At 43.6% G+C, this 21,797-nt stretch overlaps 1 protein-coding gene across 10 annotated transcripts in view; it reads left to right on the top strand.

The window, feature by feature from the left end:
- The window catches only part of MCM3AP (minichromosome maintenance complex component 3 associated protein), a 213,451-nt gene that overhangs the window by 6,055 nt on the left and 185,599 nt on the right, over nucleotides 1–21,797 (top strand). For all 10 annotated transcript variants that reach the window (XM_078378458.1, XM_072994293.2, XM_072994461.2 and 7 more), the window contains 2 exons: nucleotides 1,129–1,207; nucleotides 2,872–3,004. In XM_078378458.1, coding sequence (XP_078234584.1) covers nucleotides 1,129–1,207; nucleotides 2,872–3,004 — 212 coding nt within the window. The remainder of the gene's footprint in view (nucleotides 1–1,128; nucleotides 1,208–2,871; nucleotides 3,005–21,797) is intronic.

Genomic DNA, 21,797 nt, shown 5'->3' with positions numbered 1-21,797 from the left:
CAGACTTATGCTTTACATGGATATATTCTCTTGGAATAAGGTTGTCTTGATAGTCTTCCTTTCATCTCCCTTGAAGGGACAGTGTTCAGTCTCATAAATAAAAAGGCTCTGTAGCAGGATGGATTTGACTTAAATCAATTTAAAGGACAATTTATATCACAATTTAAATTTAATTTTTTTATTACAGTATTTTAATAAAAATATTTTTTTAAATTTAAATTGTGATTTGATCTGGATATCCCGGACAACCCAGATAGTGTGGTTGTTGACCTAGAGCCAGACATCTTGGAGAGTGAAGTCACCTTGAGAGACCTATTAGTTTGTTTCAACTTGATGGCACATAATAACAACATCTGTAAATAAATTCTAAAGTTACATATGGAAATATGTATTCGTTCTCTATATATTTTTTACAGAATGCATGTGTTACATATAAATTTCCATTTAAACATTTATATTTATATATTACATAATTTTGCATATTAAGTGGTACCTCGCTAGACGGTGACCCCGCTGTACGACGAAACCGCATGACAGTGACTTTTTGCGATCGCTATAGCGATTCGCAGAACAGTCATTCCTATGGGGGAGTTCCACTGGACGTCGATTAGGTCCGTGCTTCGCGGACCGTTTATTCGCAAGACGATGATTATTTCCGACGATCGTCGGCTTCCTAAAATGGCTGCCCTGTGTTTTCCGGACCCATGCTTCGTAGGGCAGCCATTTTAACAGCTGATCGGCGCTTGCAAAATGGCTTCCCTATGGGCGATCTTCGCTAGACGATGAGGTATTTTCCCCATTGGAATGCATTAAACAGGTTTCAATGCATTCAATGGGGAAAGGCTTTTCCCATGATGACGATTTCACTTAACAGCGATTTTCCCAGAACGGATTATTGTTGTCATGTGGGGCACCACTGTATACTCTTAAAATGTTTAGTTCTCATGGAAGAGCTAAAAACTATAATCTATTAAAAAGAAGCAGTCATTTTGGCCAAGCCACCTTGGGTCGCCAATCTGAGTAATAGCCCTTTGCCAAAGTAGCACACACACACTCCATCACAGCTGTATAATCACTATATGGCTTTCTGATCCTGACTAGACTCTTCCATGATATTTTATCTTTTAGGCATCAGCTGTTTTAGCAAGAAAGAAAGCAAAAAGCCTGCACAAAGAGATAGTGACATTTTGGCATAAGAAGAAACCAAGTAAGTCATTTTCTGAAAGTTAGAAATATCAAAATGCTTACTTGCACAATGTCTCCCAAGGGGCAGTTTTGAGCTTTTCATAACACAGCTTGATGTGTTGTCTGAACCCAGCAGACTATGGTTAATTATCAATAGTGGGTCAAGTAACTGTAAACCATGATTTTAAAGAGCTGACTTGTTTAAAATAGCCACAGTTCTAAGTCTATATGGCAAAGTCAAAATACAGTAGCAACATAGATGTTCAGTACTCCTTCTCAAAAGGAGAAGACAATGAGATGCAACATCTGAGTGGGGTCAGGGGTAGCTTGGATTATTTACATATCTCTAAGCCAGGGGCTTTAAACTCAATTTACCTGGGGGCTACTAGAGGCAGAGTCTGGGTGAGGCTGGGCCGCATCAGATATTCCGCGAAGTGGAGCAAGAGCCCGAAGAAGCCACCCAGGAGTTTTCTTAGCTGACAGACAGGTGGGCTGGCTGGCAGGCTGCAGTTCTGGATGGAGGGTGCAAGAGGTGCTGTCTTGGGAGAGAGCCGGCGAGCGAGGCAAGGCTTTTTTTTTTTACTCTTGACAGCAGAGGATGTGTGGGTGCTTTGGGGGGGCAGGCAAGGCGAGGGCCACAAACGATCATCTGGGGGACTGCAAATGGCCCCCAGGCCGCATGTTTGAGACCCCTGCTCTAAGCCATAGCCTAATGCGGTGGTTCCTAACCTTGGGTAACACAGGTGTTCTTGGCCTGCAACTCCCAGAAACCCCTGCCAGCATAGTTATTGGTGAAGGCTTCTGTGTGTTGCAGTCCAAGAACATCTGGGTTACCCAAGGTTAGCAACCACGGGCTTAGTATGTTACGTCAATACAACTGTTTAAAGATCTAGTAAATTTCTGCCACTTGAGTTGACATGACAAGAATGCTAGATTTGCAGGACACTTGTACAGTGGTGCCTCGTTTAACGTGTGCCCTGTTTAACGACGAAACCGCATAGCGACGAAGATTTTGCGATCGCTTTTGCGATCACATTGCAATGTTTCCTATGGGGAAAAATTGCTTTGCGATGATCGGTACCCTGTTTCGCTTACCGATCATTGCAAAGCGATGATTTTTTAAACAGCTGATCGGCGGTTCCAAAATGGCCACCGGGTAAACAAAATGGCCACCCGCTGTGTTTTTGCACCGATTCCTCGCTTACCGGGCAGCGAAAATGGCAGCCGTATGGAGGATTTTCGCTTTAAGGTGAGTTTTAAGCCCACAGGAATGCATTGAAGGGGTTTCAATGCATTCCTATGGGCTTTTAAAAATCGCATAGTGACGAAATCGCTTTGCAGCGATTTTTGCTGCACCGATTATCGTCGCTATGCGAGGCACCACTGTACTTATATGCAACAGAAATTACTTATCTTTGGTCAGGTCTTTTACACTGCACAAGTAAGCTAGTCTCTAGTATGCTTTGTACAGGAGATGCACCTTGTCAGAAGAAACAGATGCCCTAATCATGGGAAAGTAGATGATATTTAATGAAGATGAGGAACAGGAAAATTTAGAGTGTTGTTATTAAGCATTGCATTGAAAACCAGTACATTTTTCAAAAACCAATGTTATACATAATGGTAAAAAGAAGTTACATTCTTCAATCCTAGCAATAAATTTTTGATGTTCAATCTTTCACAAAGGTCCAAGTAAGAAAGGCTATATGTCCAAGGAGGAGAAGTCAGATGAAAGTGACAGGAGGCAAATCAGTGACCAGCTGAGTAATCAACATTCTCCGCATTGCAAAACCATAATTCGATCCACTGGTAGCAAAAGGTGTGTCTTTGGTTTTTCAATTAAAAAATAGTAACAGTAGCAATAATACTACTAATAATTTTCTGGTACTTTAGGCTTTCCAGAGCAGCTGTTTGACTCAACCTCTATCCTCCCTGAACAAGAGGGGTGGGGTGGGGTTGGCTTTTCTACTTTTCAGGAGTTGTGCAGCATGCACTGGGTCTACAGGGCATAAAGCTGTCCCCTAGACTCTTGGAACTTGCCCACTCCTAATTTAGAAAAATGTTCTAAATCAGAAAATCTGATTTTCTTCTCTGCCTACATCCATGTTTCCCCTAATACCGTGTTTCCCTGAAAATAAGGCAAGATCTTATATTAATTTTTGCTCTGAAAAATTCATTAGGGCTTATTTTCAGAGGATATTTTATTTTTGTTCATGTACAACAATCTACATACATATATTCAAATATAGTCATGCCATCTTCTGGCTGCTGCACAATGGTGGAAGGTGGGGTTTCACTTAACGGGCTTATTTTTGGGGTAGGACTTATATTATGAGCATCCTGAAAAATCATCCTAGGGCTTATTTTCAGGTTAGGTCTTGTTTTCAGGGAAATAAGGTATGTGTTCACATACTGTAGTGTTTACTTTGAACATGTTTGGAATATGTGTGCCAATAATGAGGTGTACACTTTTCTGACAACCTGGAGTGATATGCAGCAATTTAACCAAACCCGCTTCTCTTTGAGTAGCATAATGCAGTGCTCAACAGTGTATAACATAGCAGAAGTCCTGTTTACCTTTGCAGCAACAAAACAGTTGTGGCAGCATTTTGAAAAGAAAAAAGGAACTGCACTCCACAGCATAAGCAAGAAAGTTTAGAAGTGATTCTGAAATTCTAGTGTTGGTAAATTTTGTGCTAGCCAAGGATCCTAACTAGCCATTTCTCTATGGAGTTGAGGCAAGGTGGGAGTGGGTGTCATTTTTTGAACAGGATGCTGCTGTAGCTTTGGCACCTTTCATTTTATTCTTTTCCTACCAGAGATTGGAGATCTTCATAGCTATTCAGAGTTTCAGTATGGCAGCTCAAAATAGTTCTTTAACCAATGCGTTTTTCTTCCACCTGCCCTTCTTTTTCAGTTTATTTTACTGTAAGTGACCAGCCGTAGCAATCTGTATTTCTTGTTTCTCCTTCGTGGTGTCTGTGAATGCACACTAATGGGTTAATCTGCGCCTGAGCAGAGCAGTCTTGAAAGCTTCTATAGCTTTAAGCACTTGGTGCCGGGACCTCCCCTACACCGGCAATATGACTCTGCCCCCAGGACATAGTGCCACAGTTCTTTTTTCAACTGTCCTCTGTAGCAGCAGCTTCGTTAAGAACTTCCCAAGTGAAAAGCAATTTTATTCCTTGTTCTTTCTTCAGTAACAAGTTGTTTCTTCTGCCTGGGGGAAGAACACCAGCTGGTGTTGTGTAAGAGCTTTACAAAGCTTTTAGAGCCTTCATGGCTTTTCTCTTAAAAAAAAGAGTCTCTTCTATCTTCTTAACAAGGCTACCTCCAGGTTCAAGAGCAACAGCTATCCACCTCTTTGCAATCTTCCTCTTCATGTCAAAAAAGAAGAAGACAGCATCTGAGCTAAGTCTGCAGAGAGTTCGGCAACGAAGCCGGGGATATCCCAGCAACATACGGTAACCCTAGCTTTGCCCTTAGGAGAAGAAAGGGCCCCCTGCAGCTCCTGCCACCTTCCCCATCTGTGAGTGATATCCTTCCTGGGGTAAAAACCTCTTTGGAGGTTGGTAATTTGGCTCAAAACAGCCCTCCTTCATCAAATGGGCTAATTCTCACAGCTGATAAGTCTGGAGAGAGCTGGGAGCCGAGGCCGAAGATATCCTGGCAACATATGGTAAGCCTTGGCTTTGCCTTTGTGGAAAGGAAGGGCCCCCTGCAGTTCTCACCTGTCAGTGATATTCCTGTCTGGGGCAACACCTTTTTGGAGGTTGATAAATTGACATGAAACAGCCCTCATTTATTAATGGGCTCATTCACACACAGCCTGTGGTCTTACCTCAGCCGCTGGCACCAGCTTAGGCTCATAGGAGTCGACCCAATCACAGGAATCCTGTGGCTGTCAGGCAGACCCAAGTATTTTTCCTGCTGATCAATAGGGTCCTAACACGCTGACAAGTTTAAGCAGGACCAGTCCTTCTTTCGGATAGGAGCTACGAGCCTTAGCTCCCCTTTTTTTGCCACCACCAACTCCCCACTCTACCTGGCACTGTTCTGAGCTACAGGCCGAGGAACACTTTGTGCCTACACCTACACCTTGAAGGAGTAATGATCCCTCGAACTAGGCTCCGGCAGCAAAGTATGCTCAGGTTCAACCGAACCTGCTGTTAACCCATTCAGCCTTCTCTGTCCCGGCGGTTGTTCTTGAGATTGATCTTGGTCAGGCTCATGCTAAGACTTCTCCCCTAATCGTCAGAAGGACTTATTTGTGTTGGGACTCACCAGAGTCAGAGGGGGAGGAAGAGTTTTCCAACCAGTCTTCCTACACCCATATCAGTTGCCGCAGATAGTCACCCTCCTTTACCATTAGAAGGTTGTTCATATTCCCAACTGATACAGAGAACACAGATAAGGATATCTTTGGTCGGCGTTTTTATTCTTTGGCCACCGTGTAGCCAATTACTCCACTACCATGGGTGCTTATCATCACCACTTATGGAAGTTGGCACTACCCATTCTGCAGGTGGCTCCTGTGCACCTTTACAACCAGGGCCTCTCGTATCACCAGGAGGCAGTGTGGATGGTGTGGATGCTGTAGGGCTTTTTGGTTATTTGTAGCACAACAACAGCAGCCCTAGCTTGCCCTTGGAAGAAGAAAGGGCTTCCTGCAGCTCTGGTTGCCATCCCCGCTTGTCAGTGATTCTCCTGACTGGGTTATAAGCCTCTTTGAGAGGTTGGCACGGAACATCCGTCTTCCTTCATGGGCTTGTTCATACAGCTCCTAATTCCAGAGAGAATAAATCCAAAATTAGCCTCTTGCCTTCTTTTTACCAGCTTTAAAATGCCATCTATAAAATCTCTTTAAACCATTTTCTCTCCAGTTTACTAACTTCATCCCAATATGATTAATGTCTTGTCTTCGGAACCATGCATATATGTCTCCAGCTTCACCCGGACATATTCCTCCTCCTTTACATTCTTTCCCATCAAGGTAATCTTAATGTACTTTCCCCACTCATCTACTTGCCCATCCCTTTCATATAAATTTACAGTGATGCCTCGCTTAACAACCGTAATCTGTTCCAGGAAAATTGCTGTTAAGTGAAAATGTCGTAAAGCGAAATAAAAAAATCCATTGAAACACATTGAAAACCATTCAGTGCGTTCCAGTGGGCTAAAAACTCACCATCCAGCAAAGATCCTCCATATGGCGGCCATTTTCCGTGTCTATATAGCGAGGAATCCATCCCTAAGCACAGCAGGGAGCCATTTTAAGTACTCGGTGGCCATTTTGAAAACCCGACGATCAGCTGTTTTTGATCGTCGTAAAGTGAAAATCAGTTCCCTAAGCAGGGAACAGATCACCGCTAAGCAAAATTCCCCCATTTAGACCATCGTTTTGCGATTGCAAAAACATAGTTGTAAAGTGGATTTGTCATAATGCAGGGCAATCGTTAAGTGAGGCACGACTGTATTTTTTTATTCTCCTTTTTGAGCATTTCATCTTGCTTTCTAAGGAAAACAGTCTCTCTCTCTCTCTCTCTGATGATACCAGTTCTTCACTGGTTTCTCCGATCTGTTTGTCTTGGGTCTCCCTGTTCTTCCCCTTGGCATACAATCCAAAAAGTATCTGACAGGGTGCTTTGCGGAATAGAGGGTGCTTGCACAGAGATTAATCCACTTCAGGGTTTCAGCAAACAAGACAGACAGTATTGAGAGTAGTGAAGTAAATATATTGAATCAATGTTGTACCAGTATTAATACATACAGATTAGTCCTTTTCATCAGTCCTTGGTCATTCACATAACAGTAATCAAAGTCAGTCCATTTACCATTCAATAAATCAGTGTCCAAAGTAAATTCTGCTCTGTAAATCAACCCAGCAGAGTTTTTCCTTCCTCTCTCCATTCAACTCACAATTCAAGTGTACTGGGGCTGTCAGCTTTATTTCGCCTTACAGCCAATTGGAGATTAGCTTCTGTAGCCGCCTTCTCCTGCATTTTGTTTCCACAGCTGCTTGGAGTTAACTGTTAGCTTGTTCCTATCACAGCTGCAGTACTTTTAACAACTCTTTCTACAGACTTTTTTTACAGACTTTCTTGCAAACTTGACCAACAATTCCTTCAGGTATTCCTAAAACCTGACAGTATCTCCTTAATTTCTGCCTTAACGTCTGAGATCTGGGCCTTAATTTGATTAATAATGTTCAATTGAAGTGAATACAGTTCTTGAAGTAATCTTCCATTGTAGGTTTAATGATGAATCTCACTCTCTGTCTCCTAGATGTGGCTTTCTTTCCCAGTCCAGAGCCAAAAAGTCAAACAAGTTAATTACTCAGTTCACCTCATAATTTATTTGGCCAGCCCGAACTCAGACTCCTACAAAGACCACTCCAGTCGTAAATCCAGCCGTAATGAGGATGTTTGATTTATAATCCACCTTTGCAGCTCAATGCAGAGTCACTTAGGTTGAATTGTTCGGAGTTATTCAGACTTCTCAAGTCTCTGATTTATAAAAAGCTGATTTTTCCACTTGTCGGAGAACAAGAGTTGAGAGAGAGAAGTCTCTCCATTAAAGTCTTGAGCTAGTTTCATTTTCCATTCCTCTCAAATGTGGTACAGTATAAAAATTCCAGTGTTTCAGGGTTACCAAAGTTCTATGCTGCTTTGAGATTAGTCTTTCTCCTTGATAACAGCCTCCCAAAAAAGTCTGATCTATTACTTGCTGAAGCTAAATAGCAGTTCATTTAGTCTCTGTTCATGCAGTCAGGTCATAAATCTTCATACCTCCGCTCTCTTTGGGAAGCTACTTGAGTAGCTTCCCAAAGCGACCTTCTTGAGTCAGTTGTTTGATAGGAAGGAAAACTCTGCAAGTCCACTCTCCTGTGGAAAGCTTGCCTCCCCTTCTCTGCTGACTCGGAGCAAAACCCAGCGGTTCCCAGAGCCCTAGGAATCCCCCTGTTCTTGCTACCTGTTGCTCCACCCCCGTTCTATAACATTTTTAATATAGGCCCTTGGCATACTGGTTTGTAGGCTGGAAAGATCTGATTGGTGCTCAATATCCTCAATTCTCTGCTTTCTGTTTAATAGGTTTTTTTTTTTTTTTTTTTTTTTTTTTTTGGCCTGGTCTAATCCATATAATAAAAGGGCATGGGGATGGACACCAGTTTTCATCATATAGTTCTGAACAGATATATCCCAGTTTGATTGGAAACTATCAATGAATATCAGGGGAAGCAGCCCTTGTGGGATAAGATAGGCCTTTAATCATGCCTATATAGAGAGAATGCTAATTCATGGCTCTACTTCTAGGCATCCCATCTGGGGGCCTGTAAAATGGTTATTAAAATTTTTTTATTGTAACCTTTCCTGAGGTGCAAAACGTGTGCTAGTCGACTGGCCCTAAGAATGACCCATATAACAGTTGGGATAGTGTCTTGGCCTTACAGAGTTTTAGCGCTGCTGGAAAAAACACACACCCTTGAGAGTACAGTGGGCCCTCGACTTACGAACTTAATTGGTTCTGGGAGGACGTTCGTACCTTGGAAAGTTCATAAGTCGACCTACCATTTCCCATTGAAATGCATGGGAACGGAATTAATCCGTTCCAGCATTTAAAAAAAAATACAAAAATAAAAAGAGCAAGTTCCATGTTGGGATTGCAAAAACACACACACACACACACACACACACACACACACACACACACACACACACACACACACACACACACACACACACACACACACACACACACACACACACACACACACAGAGAGAGAGAGAGAGAGAGAGAGAGAGAGAGAGAGAGAGAGAGAGAGAGAGAGAGAGAGAGAGAAACATAACCTCCCAGTCCAAACCCACCCTCCAAAACCCACACAGAAAAGTTTTTTTAAAAAAGGACTTATCAGTCCGAAGCCTCCCGGCACTCCGCTGGCTCCGCACAGCCGGGAGCGAGTGGCCAGGCGCCCAGCCAGCTCTAGCCTCCCGACGCTCCCCTGCCTCCACACGACCGGGGGTGAGTGGCCTGGTGCCCGGCCTGCTCTAGCCTCCCGGCGCTCCCCTGCCTCCGCGCGGCTGGGGCGGAGTGGCCTGGTGCCCGGCCTGCTGTAGCCTCTTGGCGCTCCACCGGCTCTGCTGCCTTTGGAGCTTTCAAAGGGCTTCCTCTGATGTTGGGGAAATCCTTTGAAACCTCTGAAGGCACCGATCGCAGCGGCGAGGACCCCCAGGGAGGTCTCCCATGGTGGCGTGCAAGCCGTGGGAGACCTCCATGGGGGTCCCCAACACTGCGATGGGCGGCTTCGGAAGCAAGCCGGGCTGCCGGGGAGAAATCAGCTCCCTCCTTTCACACGATGCCGAGTCCCCTCCAGCATCGGGTGAAAGGAGGGAGCCGATTTCTCCCACCCGCCCGGCTTGCTCCTCGTTTGGAAAAGCAAGCCGGGTTGCCGGGGAGAAATCGGCTCCCTCCTTTCACCCAATGCTGAGTCCCCTTCGCGCCAGCTGAGCTCAGCCCAGCACGAAGGGGACTCAGCATCGGGTGAAAGGAGGGAGCTGATTTCTCCCCAGCTGCCCGGCTTGCTTCCGAAGCCAAAAAGGCAGGGAGAAAGTGCGGGAAGTTCTAACTTCCCGCGCTTTCTCCCTGCCTTTTTGGCTTCGGAGGTCTCAGAAGGCTTCCTCCGATGTTGGAGGAAGCCTTTTAAAAGCTCCAAAGGCAGGGAGGAAGGGCAGGAAATTAGAATTTCCTGACCTTTCTCCCTGCCTTTTGGGTTTGTAACCCGATCCGCATTCGCAAGTAGGGTGTACTACTTGTGATGAGATCGGGTTCGTAACCTGAAATGTTCGTAACTAAGGCTGTTCGTAAGTCGATGGCCCACTGTAGTGGAATTTTACTATCCTGTTTGCTGATCTTTCTCCTTGGTCTGCAGCTAATTTATTGTGTTGAAGTCTAGAGCCTGAAGCTTGTAGAACCACCCCAAGATATTTAAAGTTTTTTACCTGCTCAATAGGGACGTGGTGGCACTGCGGGTTAAACCACAGAAGCCTCTGTGCTGCAAGGTCAGAAGACCAGCAGTCGTAAGATCAAATCCACACAACAGAGTGAGCGCCTGTCGCTTGTCCCAGCTCCTGCCAAGCTAACAGTTTGAAAGCATGTAAAAATGAGAGTAGATAAATAGGTACCACCTCGGTGGGAAGGTAACGGCGTTCTGTGTCTAGTCACACTGGCCACGTGACCATGGAAACTGTCTTCGGACAAATGCTGGCTCTATGGCTTGGAAACAGGGATGAGCACCGCGCCCTAGAGTCGGACACGACTGGACTAAATGTCAAGGGGAACCTTTCCCTTACCTGCTCAATACAGTTTCTGTTTATTGATTGTACTCTATTCTTTGGTCTATGCTCAAGGGTAACTATTTTGGTTTTCTGGAAATTAATTGTCAGGGATTTGTCTTCATAATAAGAGGAGAGCTTTCTCAAGGCCCTCTTCAGCCCAACAGGTATTGTACAAAGTATTACTGTGTCATCCGCATGCAGTAGTACTGTTACTGTTCTACTGGCAAGTCTTGGGGGGATGTATCAGGAGTATTTAGGCAGTTGGGTAGATCATTTATATAAAAAATAAATAATACAGGTGCTGAAAGACATTTTTACCTGATGCCTCTGTAGACTTGAATAGGTTCAGTTAAATTACCTTGTCTGCTTCATCTAACTCTCAAGTATGTTTGTTCATATAGGACCCTTATCAGATAGAGGAAACTTCTATCAATAGTTGAGCTATTAAGTTTATCCCAAAGGCATTATCTAGATATTGAATCAAAAGCTTATTTAAAGTCCACAGAGGCCATATAAAGTGAGGTTATTCCTTTGGCCAAGTATTTTTCAATAAGATGCTGGACTGATGTATCGTGGACCTTCCTGGCCTGAAAGACCACCTGCTCTAGCACAATAATATTTTCATGTTCCAGCCAGTCTGAAAATTTGTCCAGATGGTGCCTTGGATAAAGCTTGCTTATAATATTCAACATACTAATCAGCCTATAATTGGTCCTCCCTTTTACCTTTTCAGTGGAATGGGATTACTATGGCTATTTCCCAGGATTTGGGAATACAGCCTGTATCATCAATGTGAATAAAAAAGGGAGCTAGAAAGGATTGCTGCCTCCCCTTCATGGATTGCTGCCTTGCCGTGGCAAAGGGGCTTGAGTAATTCAGAGAAACTACTGTATGGGTTATGCTATGCAGGGACACCCAAGACAGACAGGTCATAGTGGAGAGTTCCGACTAAACGCAATCCACCTGGAGCAGGAACTGGCAAGCCACTCCAGTATCTTTGCCAAGAAAACTCCATGGACAGAAACAAAAGGCTAAAAGATATGACGCTGGAAGATGGGACCCTCAGGTCGGAAGGCGTCCAACATGCTACTGAGGAAGAGCGGAGGACAAGTACAAGTAGCTCCAGAGCTAATGAAGTGGTTGGGCCAAAGCCGAAAGGACGCTCAGCTGTGGACGTGCCTGGAAGTGAAAGGAAAGTCCGATGTTACAAAGAAGAATACTGCATAGGAACCTGGAATGTAAGATCTATGAACCTTGGGAAGCTGGAGGTGGTCAAACAGGAGATGGCAAGAATAAACATTGACATCCTGGGTGTCAGTGAACTAAAATGGACAGGTATGGGCGAATTCAATTCAGATGATTACCATATGTACTATTGTGGGCAAGAAGCCCGTAGAAGGAATGGAGTTGCCCTCATAGTCAACAGAAGAGTGGGAAAAGCTGTACTGGGATATAATCTCAAAAATGATAGAATGATGTCAATACGAATCCAAGGCAGACCTTTCAACATCACAATAATCCAAGTTTATGCACCAACCACCAGTGCCGAGGAGACTGAAATTGACCAGTTCTATGAAGACTTAAAACACCTTCTAGAACTAACACCAAAGAAAGATGTTCTTCTCATTCTAGGGGATTGGAATGCTAAAGTAGGGAGTCGAGAGATAAAAGGAACAACAGGGAAGTGAGGAGGAATTAAGTAACCTTGTAATGAGGGTGAAAGAGGAGAGCGCAAAAAATGGTCTAAAGCTCAACATCAAAAAAACTAAGATCATGGCCACTGGTCCCATCACGTCCTGGCAAATGGAAGGGGAGGATATGGAGGTAGTGACAGATTTTACTTTCTTGGGCTCCATGATCACTGCAAATGGGGACAGCAGCCAAGAAATTAAAAGATGCCTGCTTCTTGGGAGGAAAGCAATGACAAACCTCGACAGCATCTTAAAAAGCAGAGTCATCACCTTGCCGACAAAAGTCTGAATAGTCAAAGCTATGGTTTTTCCTGTAGTGATGTACAGAAGTGAGAGCTGGACCATAAGGAAGGCTGACCGCCAAAGAATTGATGCTTTTGAATTGTGGTGCTGGTGGAGACTCTTGAGAGTCCCCTGGACTGCAAGGAGAACAAACCTATCCATTCTAAAGGAAATCAAGCCTGAGTGCTCCCTGGAAGGACAGATCCTGAAGCTGAGGCTCCAGTACTTTGGCCATCTCATGAGAAGAGAAGACTCCCTGGAAAAGACCCTGATGTTAGGAAAGTGTGAGGGCAAGAGGAGAAGGAGATGACAGAGGATGAGATGGTTGGACAGTGTCATCGAAGCGACCAACATGAATTTGGCCCAGCTCCAGGAGGCAGTGAAAGATAGGAGGGCCTGGCGTGCTCTGGTCCATGGGGTCACAAAGAGTCGGACACGACTAAATGACTAAGCAACAACAACAGAAAGGAGGCCCACCACTCCTTATTCTCTCTTTAAAATTCTGGCAGTATACCATCAAGGCCAGGGGCTTTGGCATTTTTCAGGTTCTTTATGTGGGATTTAATCTCACCCGTGCTTACAGGAGGCCATTTAGGGGTACTGTATTTTCAAGAGTTATTGCACTGGGGGGTTGGATGGCATCCTCATATAAATTTCTGAAAAAGGAAACCCATTTGTCTGAAGGCACACATGTAGGTATTTGTGATTTGGGTCCAAAAGGTCTACCTGAACTCAAGTTTTCAGAAGAGGGATGAGTTTTTATTTTTTTACCACTTCAATTAGCTTCCCCCATAATTCTCTACTATATTCTTTCATAGCCTGATGTATTAGCAATTGTATTCTTTTTTTCTGAGTCAGTAATTTTGTTAGAGCATCACTTTTGGCCTGATGTATTGATCTCCTGTATAGCTGGTACCTCCAATGTAATGATCTTTTTGCTATTATACAACTTTGATTAAACCATGGTTTGCACTGATTATATGATACCTCTTGTTTTTCACTATGGGAATAAGTAAGATGGATTTAACTTTTGTATAAGTATTTCATATTTGGATACGAGTATGAGATCTGAGTCAGCTATCTGGCTTCTTGGTGAATGCAGCAATTCCATCAGCCCTTCCTGGATTAAAAACTCCTTCAGGCTCTTTGCCAGTTCAGGGGACCGTCTTACCCAGCATCCCTGTCTGTCTATGGGTTCAATCATAAATTGATATTTAGATTCCAGGTGAAAGTGCTTGGTATCTAACCTTATACATAGGAAAGGGGGAAATGATCCCCCTCTAGATAAGGAAGCACGTGAAATTCCCCGACCATGGGAAAAACGGCTCTGCAGAGCAGGATGTAGTCTATTGTACTGGCTTTAGCCCCTGTCATGAATATAAATTCAGCCGGCATGTCTCCTTTACTTAAGCCATTTAGAATACAGAGCCGAGTCTATGGACAAATTTGTATAGACAGGCCCCTGCATAATTAGCTCAAGGATCTTTAAATATCCGTCTGTAGAGTGTCATAGTTCTCATCAATAATATTACATATGGACTTGTATTTAGAGGCTAAAAGATCATTGTTTTACTCCAGACAGGCGCTTAAATCTCCCCCTAGTACAATCACGACATCTGACTGTTCTCTAAGTGCCCTTACATAATTTTCTAGCAGTGCCCAGTTCTCCTCCAATTCTGCTTTCCTATAAGTAGGAGGTAGGTGCTGTGGCGATCCCCTCTGAGCCCCTATTCCCTCAGATCTTCACGAGGTTCTCGCTCTTCTTTCTTCGCTGCCATCAGGTATTGCTGCTTCAATACCATTTAATCAAGGAGACAAGTGTGTTTTTAAAACTTAACTCATTTATTAGATCAGGGAAGTTAATATCTGATTAATATTCGATAAGTAAATCACAGGTTGCTAATCACTTGTACAGTGGTGCCTCGCTTAGCGATGTTAATCCGTGCAGCAAAAATCGCTGCTAATCGATTTCATCGCTAAGCGATTTTAAAAAGCCCATAGAAATGCATTAAAATGCGTTTAATGCGTTCCTATGGGCTTAAAAACTAACCTTATGCAAAAATCCTCCGTTGCGGTGGCCATTTTCGGTGCCTCTAAAGCGAGGCAAAACAGTGGGCAGCCATTTTGTTTACCCAGCGACCATTTTGAAACTGCCAATCAGCCGGCCGAAAATGGGGGCTTTGCGATGATCGCTTCCCTGCGATCATCGCAAAGCGAAATTTCCCCATAGGGGCCATCGCAAAGCGATCGCTCTTGAGATGGCAAAAAGTCATTTGCAAAGCGTTTTCATCGCTATACGGAGCGATCGCTATGCAAGGCACCACTGTATTTAAGTCAATTCTACTTTAACTTTAAAATACAGTGGTGCCTCGCACAACGGGCGCCTCGTAGAGCGATGAATTCGCTCTACGAGGCCGTTTTAGCGATCGCAAATGCGATCGCAAAACGGTGCCCGTATAGGCGGGAAATCGCAGAACGAAGATCGGTAAGCTGCTCGCTTACCGACCTTCGCTTTGCGACCCGCCGATCAGCTGTTCCGCGGCTTCAAAATGGCCGCCGGAACAGCCGAAAGGGGCCGGGGTGCAGCGTTTTCGCGCCCTTGGTAAGCAAGGGAAGCGCACGAAAACGCTGCGGAAGCCCCGAAATGGCTGCACGCAACCATTTCGGGGCTTCCGGCAGTGTTTTCGCGCGCTCCCCTTGCTTACCAAGGGCGCGAAAACGCTGCACCCCGGCCCCTTTCGGCTGTTCCGGCGGCCATTTTGGACCCGCCGGACAGCTGATGGCAGCCATTTTGGCGCCCTCGTTGTGCGAGGGGAGGGCGCAAAAATGGCTGCCAGCCCCTGGGAAACATCGCACAACGGTAAGTATTTTATGGCATTGGAACGCATTAAACGCTGTTTAATGTGTTCCAATGCCTTTTTCTGTTCCGTAGTGCGATGTTTCCCACAGCGAAGGTTAATCCGGAATGGATTAACCTCGCCGTGCGGGGCACCACTGTACTATCAACTCTATGTTCCATTCAGCGTTCTTACAGAACTCTAACTCACTCTAAGTCCACTTTTAAGTTTCACACTGTCTCTCACTCACAGAGTCTCTCTCTCAGACTCCATACACCAGCCTTTATATCCAGCCCCCTCCCCCCTTGGCTCCACCTTCCATCCTCTCATTGGCTCCAACTCCACTGTTCAGCTGTGACGGACAGATGAGGGCAGGGCTGTTGGCTACAGGTACATATGCATTTACAATCAACACATTTCTACTTCCCCCTAACTTCCATAGCTAGATGTCTCAGAGGGGGTTTCACAATAGATTTTACTTTCAAGGCAGTTGATATGAGAATACCTAGCCCTCTTTTCAATCTCCCTGGTTTCCTCCCTGGCACTGCATTTACCTGAAAAGCATTATAACCATTTAGTAGTAGGTCTGTGTTAGAGGGTCTGTGTTTCTTGTATGAGAATTATGTCATATTTTTGACAGAAAAAGGGGATATCTGAGATAAGGGAAATACATCGTGCCCAGCCTGCCACATTCCAAGATAACATTTCAGTTGAGGTGGCGAATTGGTGACTATTTTTGTTGTTACACTGTCATGCTTGAGTATCAGGTCTCCCAAGACTTCCCTGATCTTTTACTTCAGCTGGCCGCAGAATCAGTTCTTCCCTATGAGAGGTGGATGGTTCAACCTGTCGTTTTAAATTATTGCTAACAGTGGTTACTGAGGTGACTTCTATCTTGCATAGTTCTGGATGGTTAGGAGAGACCACTACATGTGAAGTGCCCCTCTTCTCCTCTACAGTCTCTGGTTCTCAGACTGGTTGAGCTGGGGCATTATTCATGGTCATTGAAGGCACCTTGCAGAAGGGCTGGTGAACACTATTTGTCTCCTCTTTGTTGGGAGTTAAGTTGTTTTAGGCCTTTTAAGGCAGATACCAGGCATTCTAGATGATTTATCATAAAATCTTAGTTGTTCCTTGGCAAGGAGCCAAAGGAAGTTAGCAGGTTGGCTTCTGCCTCTTCTTTTGACCAGTTATTATCTAAGAAGCCCATGTTGGCTCTATCGGCGCTGATTGTGGGAAGCTATTGTAGAAATTAATGTATGGGGGACCTTCTCACCAGCTGTCACCATAAGAGGAGGCAAGTTGATTGGAATGGGATGATCCAGTAAATTTGGGATAGTTATAGCATCTGCCTTTGGTGGATGACTTATATGATACTTCTCAGTATTTCTTGCATTTGTCCTTCTTGGTACTTCCGTGTTCTGTGTCATGGTATTCGTAAAGTATCTTTGTGCCCTAATTCCTAGTGCACAATGTCTAGAGGCATGTTCAAGCAGAAATGTTGGAATTCTGTTTGTGCTGAAATGTAGACAAAAATGTTCATAATAAATTGGGTCTGATAGTCTCTTGAGACTTAGCAGATCAATTGCCTCTGGCACTGAGTTGGTCAGGAAGGCCAGGTGCCTTTTTGCCCTCCACTTTGAGGATCAAACAATATGGTTGCCCTTCTAAGGAGAGATGCGCAGTATAACACTTTTTGGATCATAGTTTAAGGAACTTGAACTTGGGTCTTTCTTTACATTGGTGGAGACATTTTGGGCCATTGTAGGCTTTGTGAAAGAATTTAATTGGGTCTTTTGCTCATTCACTGGTCCCTTGAGTCTTGGTCTCCTCTTGGAGAATTTCAGTTATCATCCCATTTTTTTTGAAGAGTATTTTTAAGAGTATTTTTGAAGAGTATCTGTCATCATGTTAGTCTCCTGAGCTAAGAGCTCCAAAATCTCTGAGCACCCACTTCCAATCTTTGGGTCTGTATATGAAGTTGAGCTTGCAATTAGCAAATCTTTGTTTGGGTTCCGTCTCTTAAAGTGATGTTCACCCTATTCAGTTTTCAGGCATTCAAATCTATTCTGGAACTCTATCGGGGCATAGAAATCTTCCATCCTACTGTTTGGCTTTCCTCCACCAAGATAAGGCTGCAAACAGCTGTACTCTGTGGCGCCGTGGGCCCCAACCTTTTCCGAACTGCAGACCAGTTGGGGGAGCCATTGCGCTACAGAGTACAGCTGTTTGCAGCCTTATCTTGGTGAAGGAAAGCCAAATCCTTAGCCAAGCCAAACATCTTCCATTTTCATATTTAAGAGATATTCATATATTCTTTTAATGGTTGTCCTTTCACTTTAAGCAATCTCTCATTATCCAAATTAATCTATTCCTTCATCCAGGCCAGTACACAGGCCCTATAGTAGATATTCCAGTCTGGGAGACCAAAATATACCCTTTGTTTAGAGCATACGTTCGCAAACCTTTTTGCCCCATAGACCACTTGCCGACATTTGTTTTCCGTAGACCCCCTGCACCATGCAAAGCTTTGATACAAGTCTAAACTTGCACCCCCAATTTTTTGTCTCTGATGTGGACCCCTGCAAGTCAAAATCGACCCCTGGGGGTCCATATAGACCACTTTAATCCTTAATTTTTTTCCCTTGCCAAACAAATTTCATTTTTTGTCAAAGTCCTAAAGAAGTGTTTGCTTTTGCATCACTGGTATTTTCTGGTAAAGAAATATCAGTTTAGGTAGCACATTCATTTTGATTACCGTTATTCTTCCCATCAATGAAAGTTGCAGCCTTTACCACTTTTCCAAATCTTTCTGTATCTCCTTGAAAGGTTTCATGTAGTTGTCTTTTATTAATGTGCCTGTCTTATTTGTTATTTGGATTCCCAAATATTTAATTCTTTTTTTTCTCTTGGACGCCTGTCGTGTCTGTCAATTTATTGGTGCCAAAATTTTTGTCTAAAATTTTTGTTTTCTGCCGATTCACTATCATTCCTGCCATTTCCCCAAAATGTATTAATATTTCCATCAGTTCATCAGTAGATTTACTGGGTTCTTCCAAAATGAAAACTAAATAATTGGCAAATGCCTGTAATTTATATTCTCCCATTTTCAACCCTCTTATATTTTTATTAGTCCGAATTTGCTCATTAAGGACTTCCAATGACAGTATAAATAATAACGTAGATAATGAACAGCCTTGTCTTTTCCCTTTCTGTATTTGAAGGTCTTTTGTAAAATCTCCATTAATTTTGATTTTAGCTTTTTGTTTGGTATAGATGGTCTTTATTGACATGATTAATCTTTCCCCCATATCCATGAATTCTAGTTGCTGTATCATGAAATTCCAGTTCAGATAGTCAAATGCCTTTTCTGCATATAAAAAGATCATAGCCATTGATTCCTCAGTGTGCGCTTCATAATATACAAGTATATTTAGAATCATTCTAAGGTTATTTCTCATTTGTCTCTTTGGTAAGAAACTGGATTGGTCATGATGAATTATTTGTGAAAGAACCTTTTTGAGTCTGATTGCCAATATTGTGTGTTAATTTTATAATTCACATTTAGGAGTAGTGATCTGTAGTTTTTAATTTCAGTGGCATCTGTTCCTTCTTTATGAATAGTAGTAATTAATGCTTCTGTCCATGTTGGCACGATTACCCTTTCTTTATCAAGTCAAGTTCAAGTTTATTGTATTAGCTAAAAGCCGTCACAATTGTTTAAAATACAGATATGGTCAATTAAAATCATGATAAAACCACAGACATATAAAATAATAAGAGACCCCTCATATCTGAGAATCTCCCACACAATTGATCGCAATGGCTTTCAGAAAATTAGCCCGAATGTTTCTGGCCGCTTTTGCGAATAGCGCTGTTCTATACGTAACATAAGGGTCACAATCCAAGAGCAACCTGACCACCTTTGTCTGAGGGCTTTCCTCCTGTAGAGCAGCCAGAATGTTACCCAGGAGCTTTTCTCGAGGGTTCTGATATAGCTGACAATAGAGTAAATAATGGAGAACATCCTCTATCTCACCTGCTCCGCAGATGCACACCCTTAGATGTTTAGGGACATTCACGTACCTGCCATCTAAGACAGCGGTTAGCATCGTTTGGAAGCGGAGTTCTGTGAAAGCAGTTCTCAAGGGGGCAAAAGTAAGTGCATCTAAGTATTGCGCCCTTGAGTGGTTTGTTTTCAACAGGCGGTACCAGTGGGAAAAACCTGAAGAGTGGATTAAGGCCAAGTCCTGGTCGTTACCCGATTTATAGAGCCAATCTCTCAACATTCTTTTAACCTCAGAAAAAATGAAAATGTCTGTAGAGAGGGATTTAGATTTTAGTAGGTTTTGAGCTGAAGTTGCCCAGCCGCCACTCTTCCATTGCTCTATCATACGTTTGGGTAGGCGGTGGTCAGGCGTATCCATCACCCTCTTATAATAAGAGAGTATGGCTAAAGTTGCCCTGGCTTTGATGGATACCATACCTGTCTCTGTTCTGAGGTAAGCTGCTGGGGTCCCCTGGGGTGCCACGAGGATGTGTCTGAGAAATTTATTCTGTCCTACTTCAAGATGATGTAGGTTGTTCTGATTCATACCCCAGATCTCAATACCATAAAGCATTTGTGAGATGACCCTCCCTGAAAATACTTTTAAAGCTGGGGTTACTAGTTTGCCACCTTTAGAATGAAAGAATTTGACCAGAGCATGGCTAGATTTCTGAACCGATATTTTCATGCTCTGTATCTGGGGTTTCCAGCAGTTTTTCTCATCGAAATGCACACCCAGGTATTTGAAGGTCTGGACTTGTTCTATTTTGTTTTCGCCTATAGTCCAGTTGAATTTGGGGGGATGCTTTCCAAAAATCATCACTTTAGATTTTGTGTAATTTATTTTTAGTTGCTCTAGGTGGCTAAACTCTTGGAGCTTATTTAAGCTTCGTTTCAATCGCTTTTTGTTCATTGATAATAGAACAATGTCATCAGCATATATGAGACATGCAATCTTGTAGTTCCCAATTGAGGTGGGGAAATGGTCTGGATGGTTTAAGGCTGTTACAATATTATTAATATAAAAGTTAAAAAGTAGGGGTGCGAGTAAGCATCCTTGTTTTACCCCTTTGTTAGTGTGAATTTCCTCTGTCAGCCTTCCATCTGTGCTAATCTTTACCCTCAATGTTGTGTTGGAGTATAGTTCTTGTATTAGAGCTAGGAGTCTCTTATCAATGTTGGTCTCTGTGAGCTTATCCCACAGGCGGTTTCTGGTGATTGTGTCGAATGCAGAGGAGAAGTCAATAAAAGCCGTGAACAGCCATTTGAATGGCCTGGAGGTGTATTTGCACACGAGATGATGTAGCACGTAGATTTGATCTACTGTGCTATGCCCCTTCCTAAAACCTGCTTGTTCCTGATGAAGGATGTTATTTTCCTCCATCCATTTAGTCAGCTTCTGGGAAAGAAGGCGGGTATAAAGCTTGGAGCTAATATCCATTAAGCTGATTGGGCGGTAATTCTGGGGGATAGATTTGTCTCCTTTTTTGTAGATTGGGAAGATTATGCTCTGCCTCCACCCATCAGGAAAAATTCCTGTAGCATTAATGTGGGAGAAGAGCTGTGCTAGGACTGGGGCCCACCATTCCGGGTTATTCTTATACACCTCTGGTGGGATCATGTCCTCGCCGGGTGCTTTATCTGTTGCTAGGGCATCGATAAGTTTGTACACTTCCTGTTCTGAAACTGGGGGCCATTCGGGTGTAGAGTTTAGTAGAGTCTGGAGGGTTCTCACTTTTTGTGGCCCAGTGTTTGCATCACTATTGAAAATAGTTTGAAAGTAGTGGCACCAGGCATTTGCTGTGATGCAGGCATTTGGTGCAGGATTGGGACCTATATCCATAGCTGAGACCATACTCCAGAATTTTCGCTCTTTCTTTTCCAGCACAGCCTGCCCTAGTTCCTCCCACTGGGCTGACATGAATGCCCATTTCTTTTGTTTTAAAAGTTCCTTATATTTTGAGCGGTAACGAGCCAGCGCCTCCAGATTCGATTTTGAGTGCATCTTCCTCGTCTTCCTTGTTAAATGGGCTAGATGCTTTTTGGTTAGTCTACATTCTTGGTCGTACCATCCCCGTCTATGTGGGGCTAGGGAAGACTCCTGTGGCTTTTTAGTTAATAGAGGTCTTAAGTTAAAATTGATATAGTTGGTGCCTTCTATTGGATCCCTATGTCCGATTACAATATCCCTATGTGCACTCAGCAGATGTGGGTTGTTTAGCTGTTCCCGAATTGTTTGGTCAACAAGGGGGGGACCATTTTAAGCGTTTCCCTACAATCATAGTTCTCTCTGCCCAATCAGCCGGTGGTGGTGGCAACTGTGGAGTTGTCAGGGGGATGGAGAGACAGATGGGTAGGTGGTCACTATCGGGTCGGTCTAATATATTGTATTTTGTCTCCTGGGACACCAGCCCAGGGGAGC

The sequence above is a fragment of the Pogona vitticeps genome, chromosome 1 (assembly GCF_051106095.1).
Source record: "Pogona vitticeps strain Pit_001003342236 chromosome 1, PviZW2.1, whole genome shotgun sequence".
NCBI lineage: Eukaryota > Metazoa > Chordata > Lepidosauria > Squamata > Agamidae > Pogona > Pogona vitticeps.
This window is presented reverse-complemented; position numbering and strand designations above follow the sequence as displayed.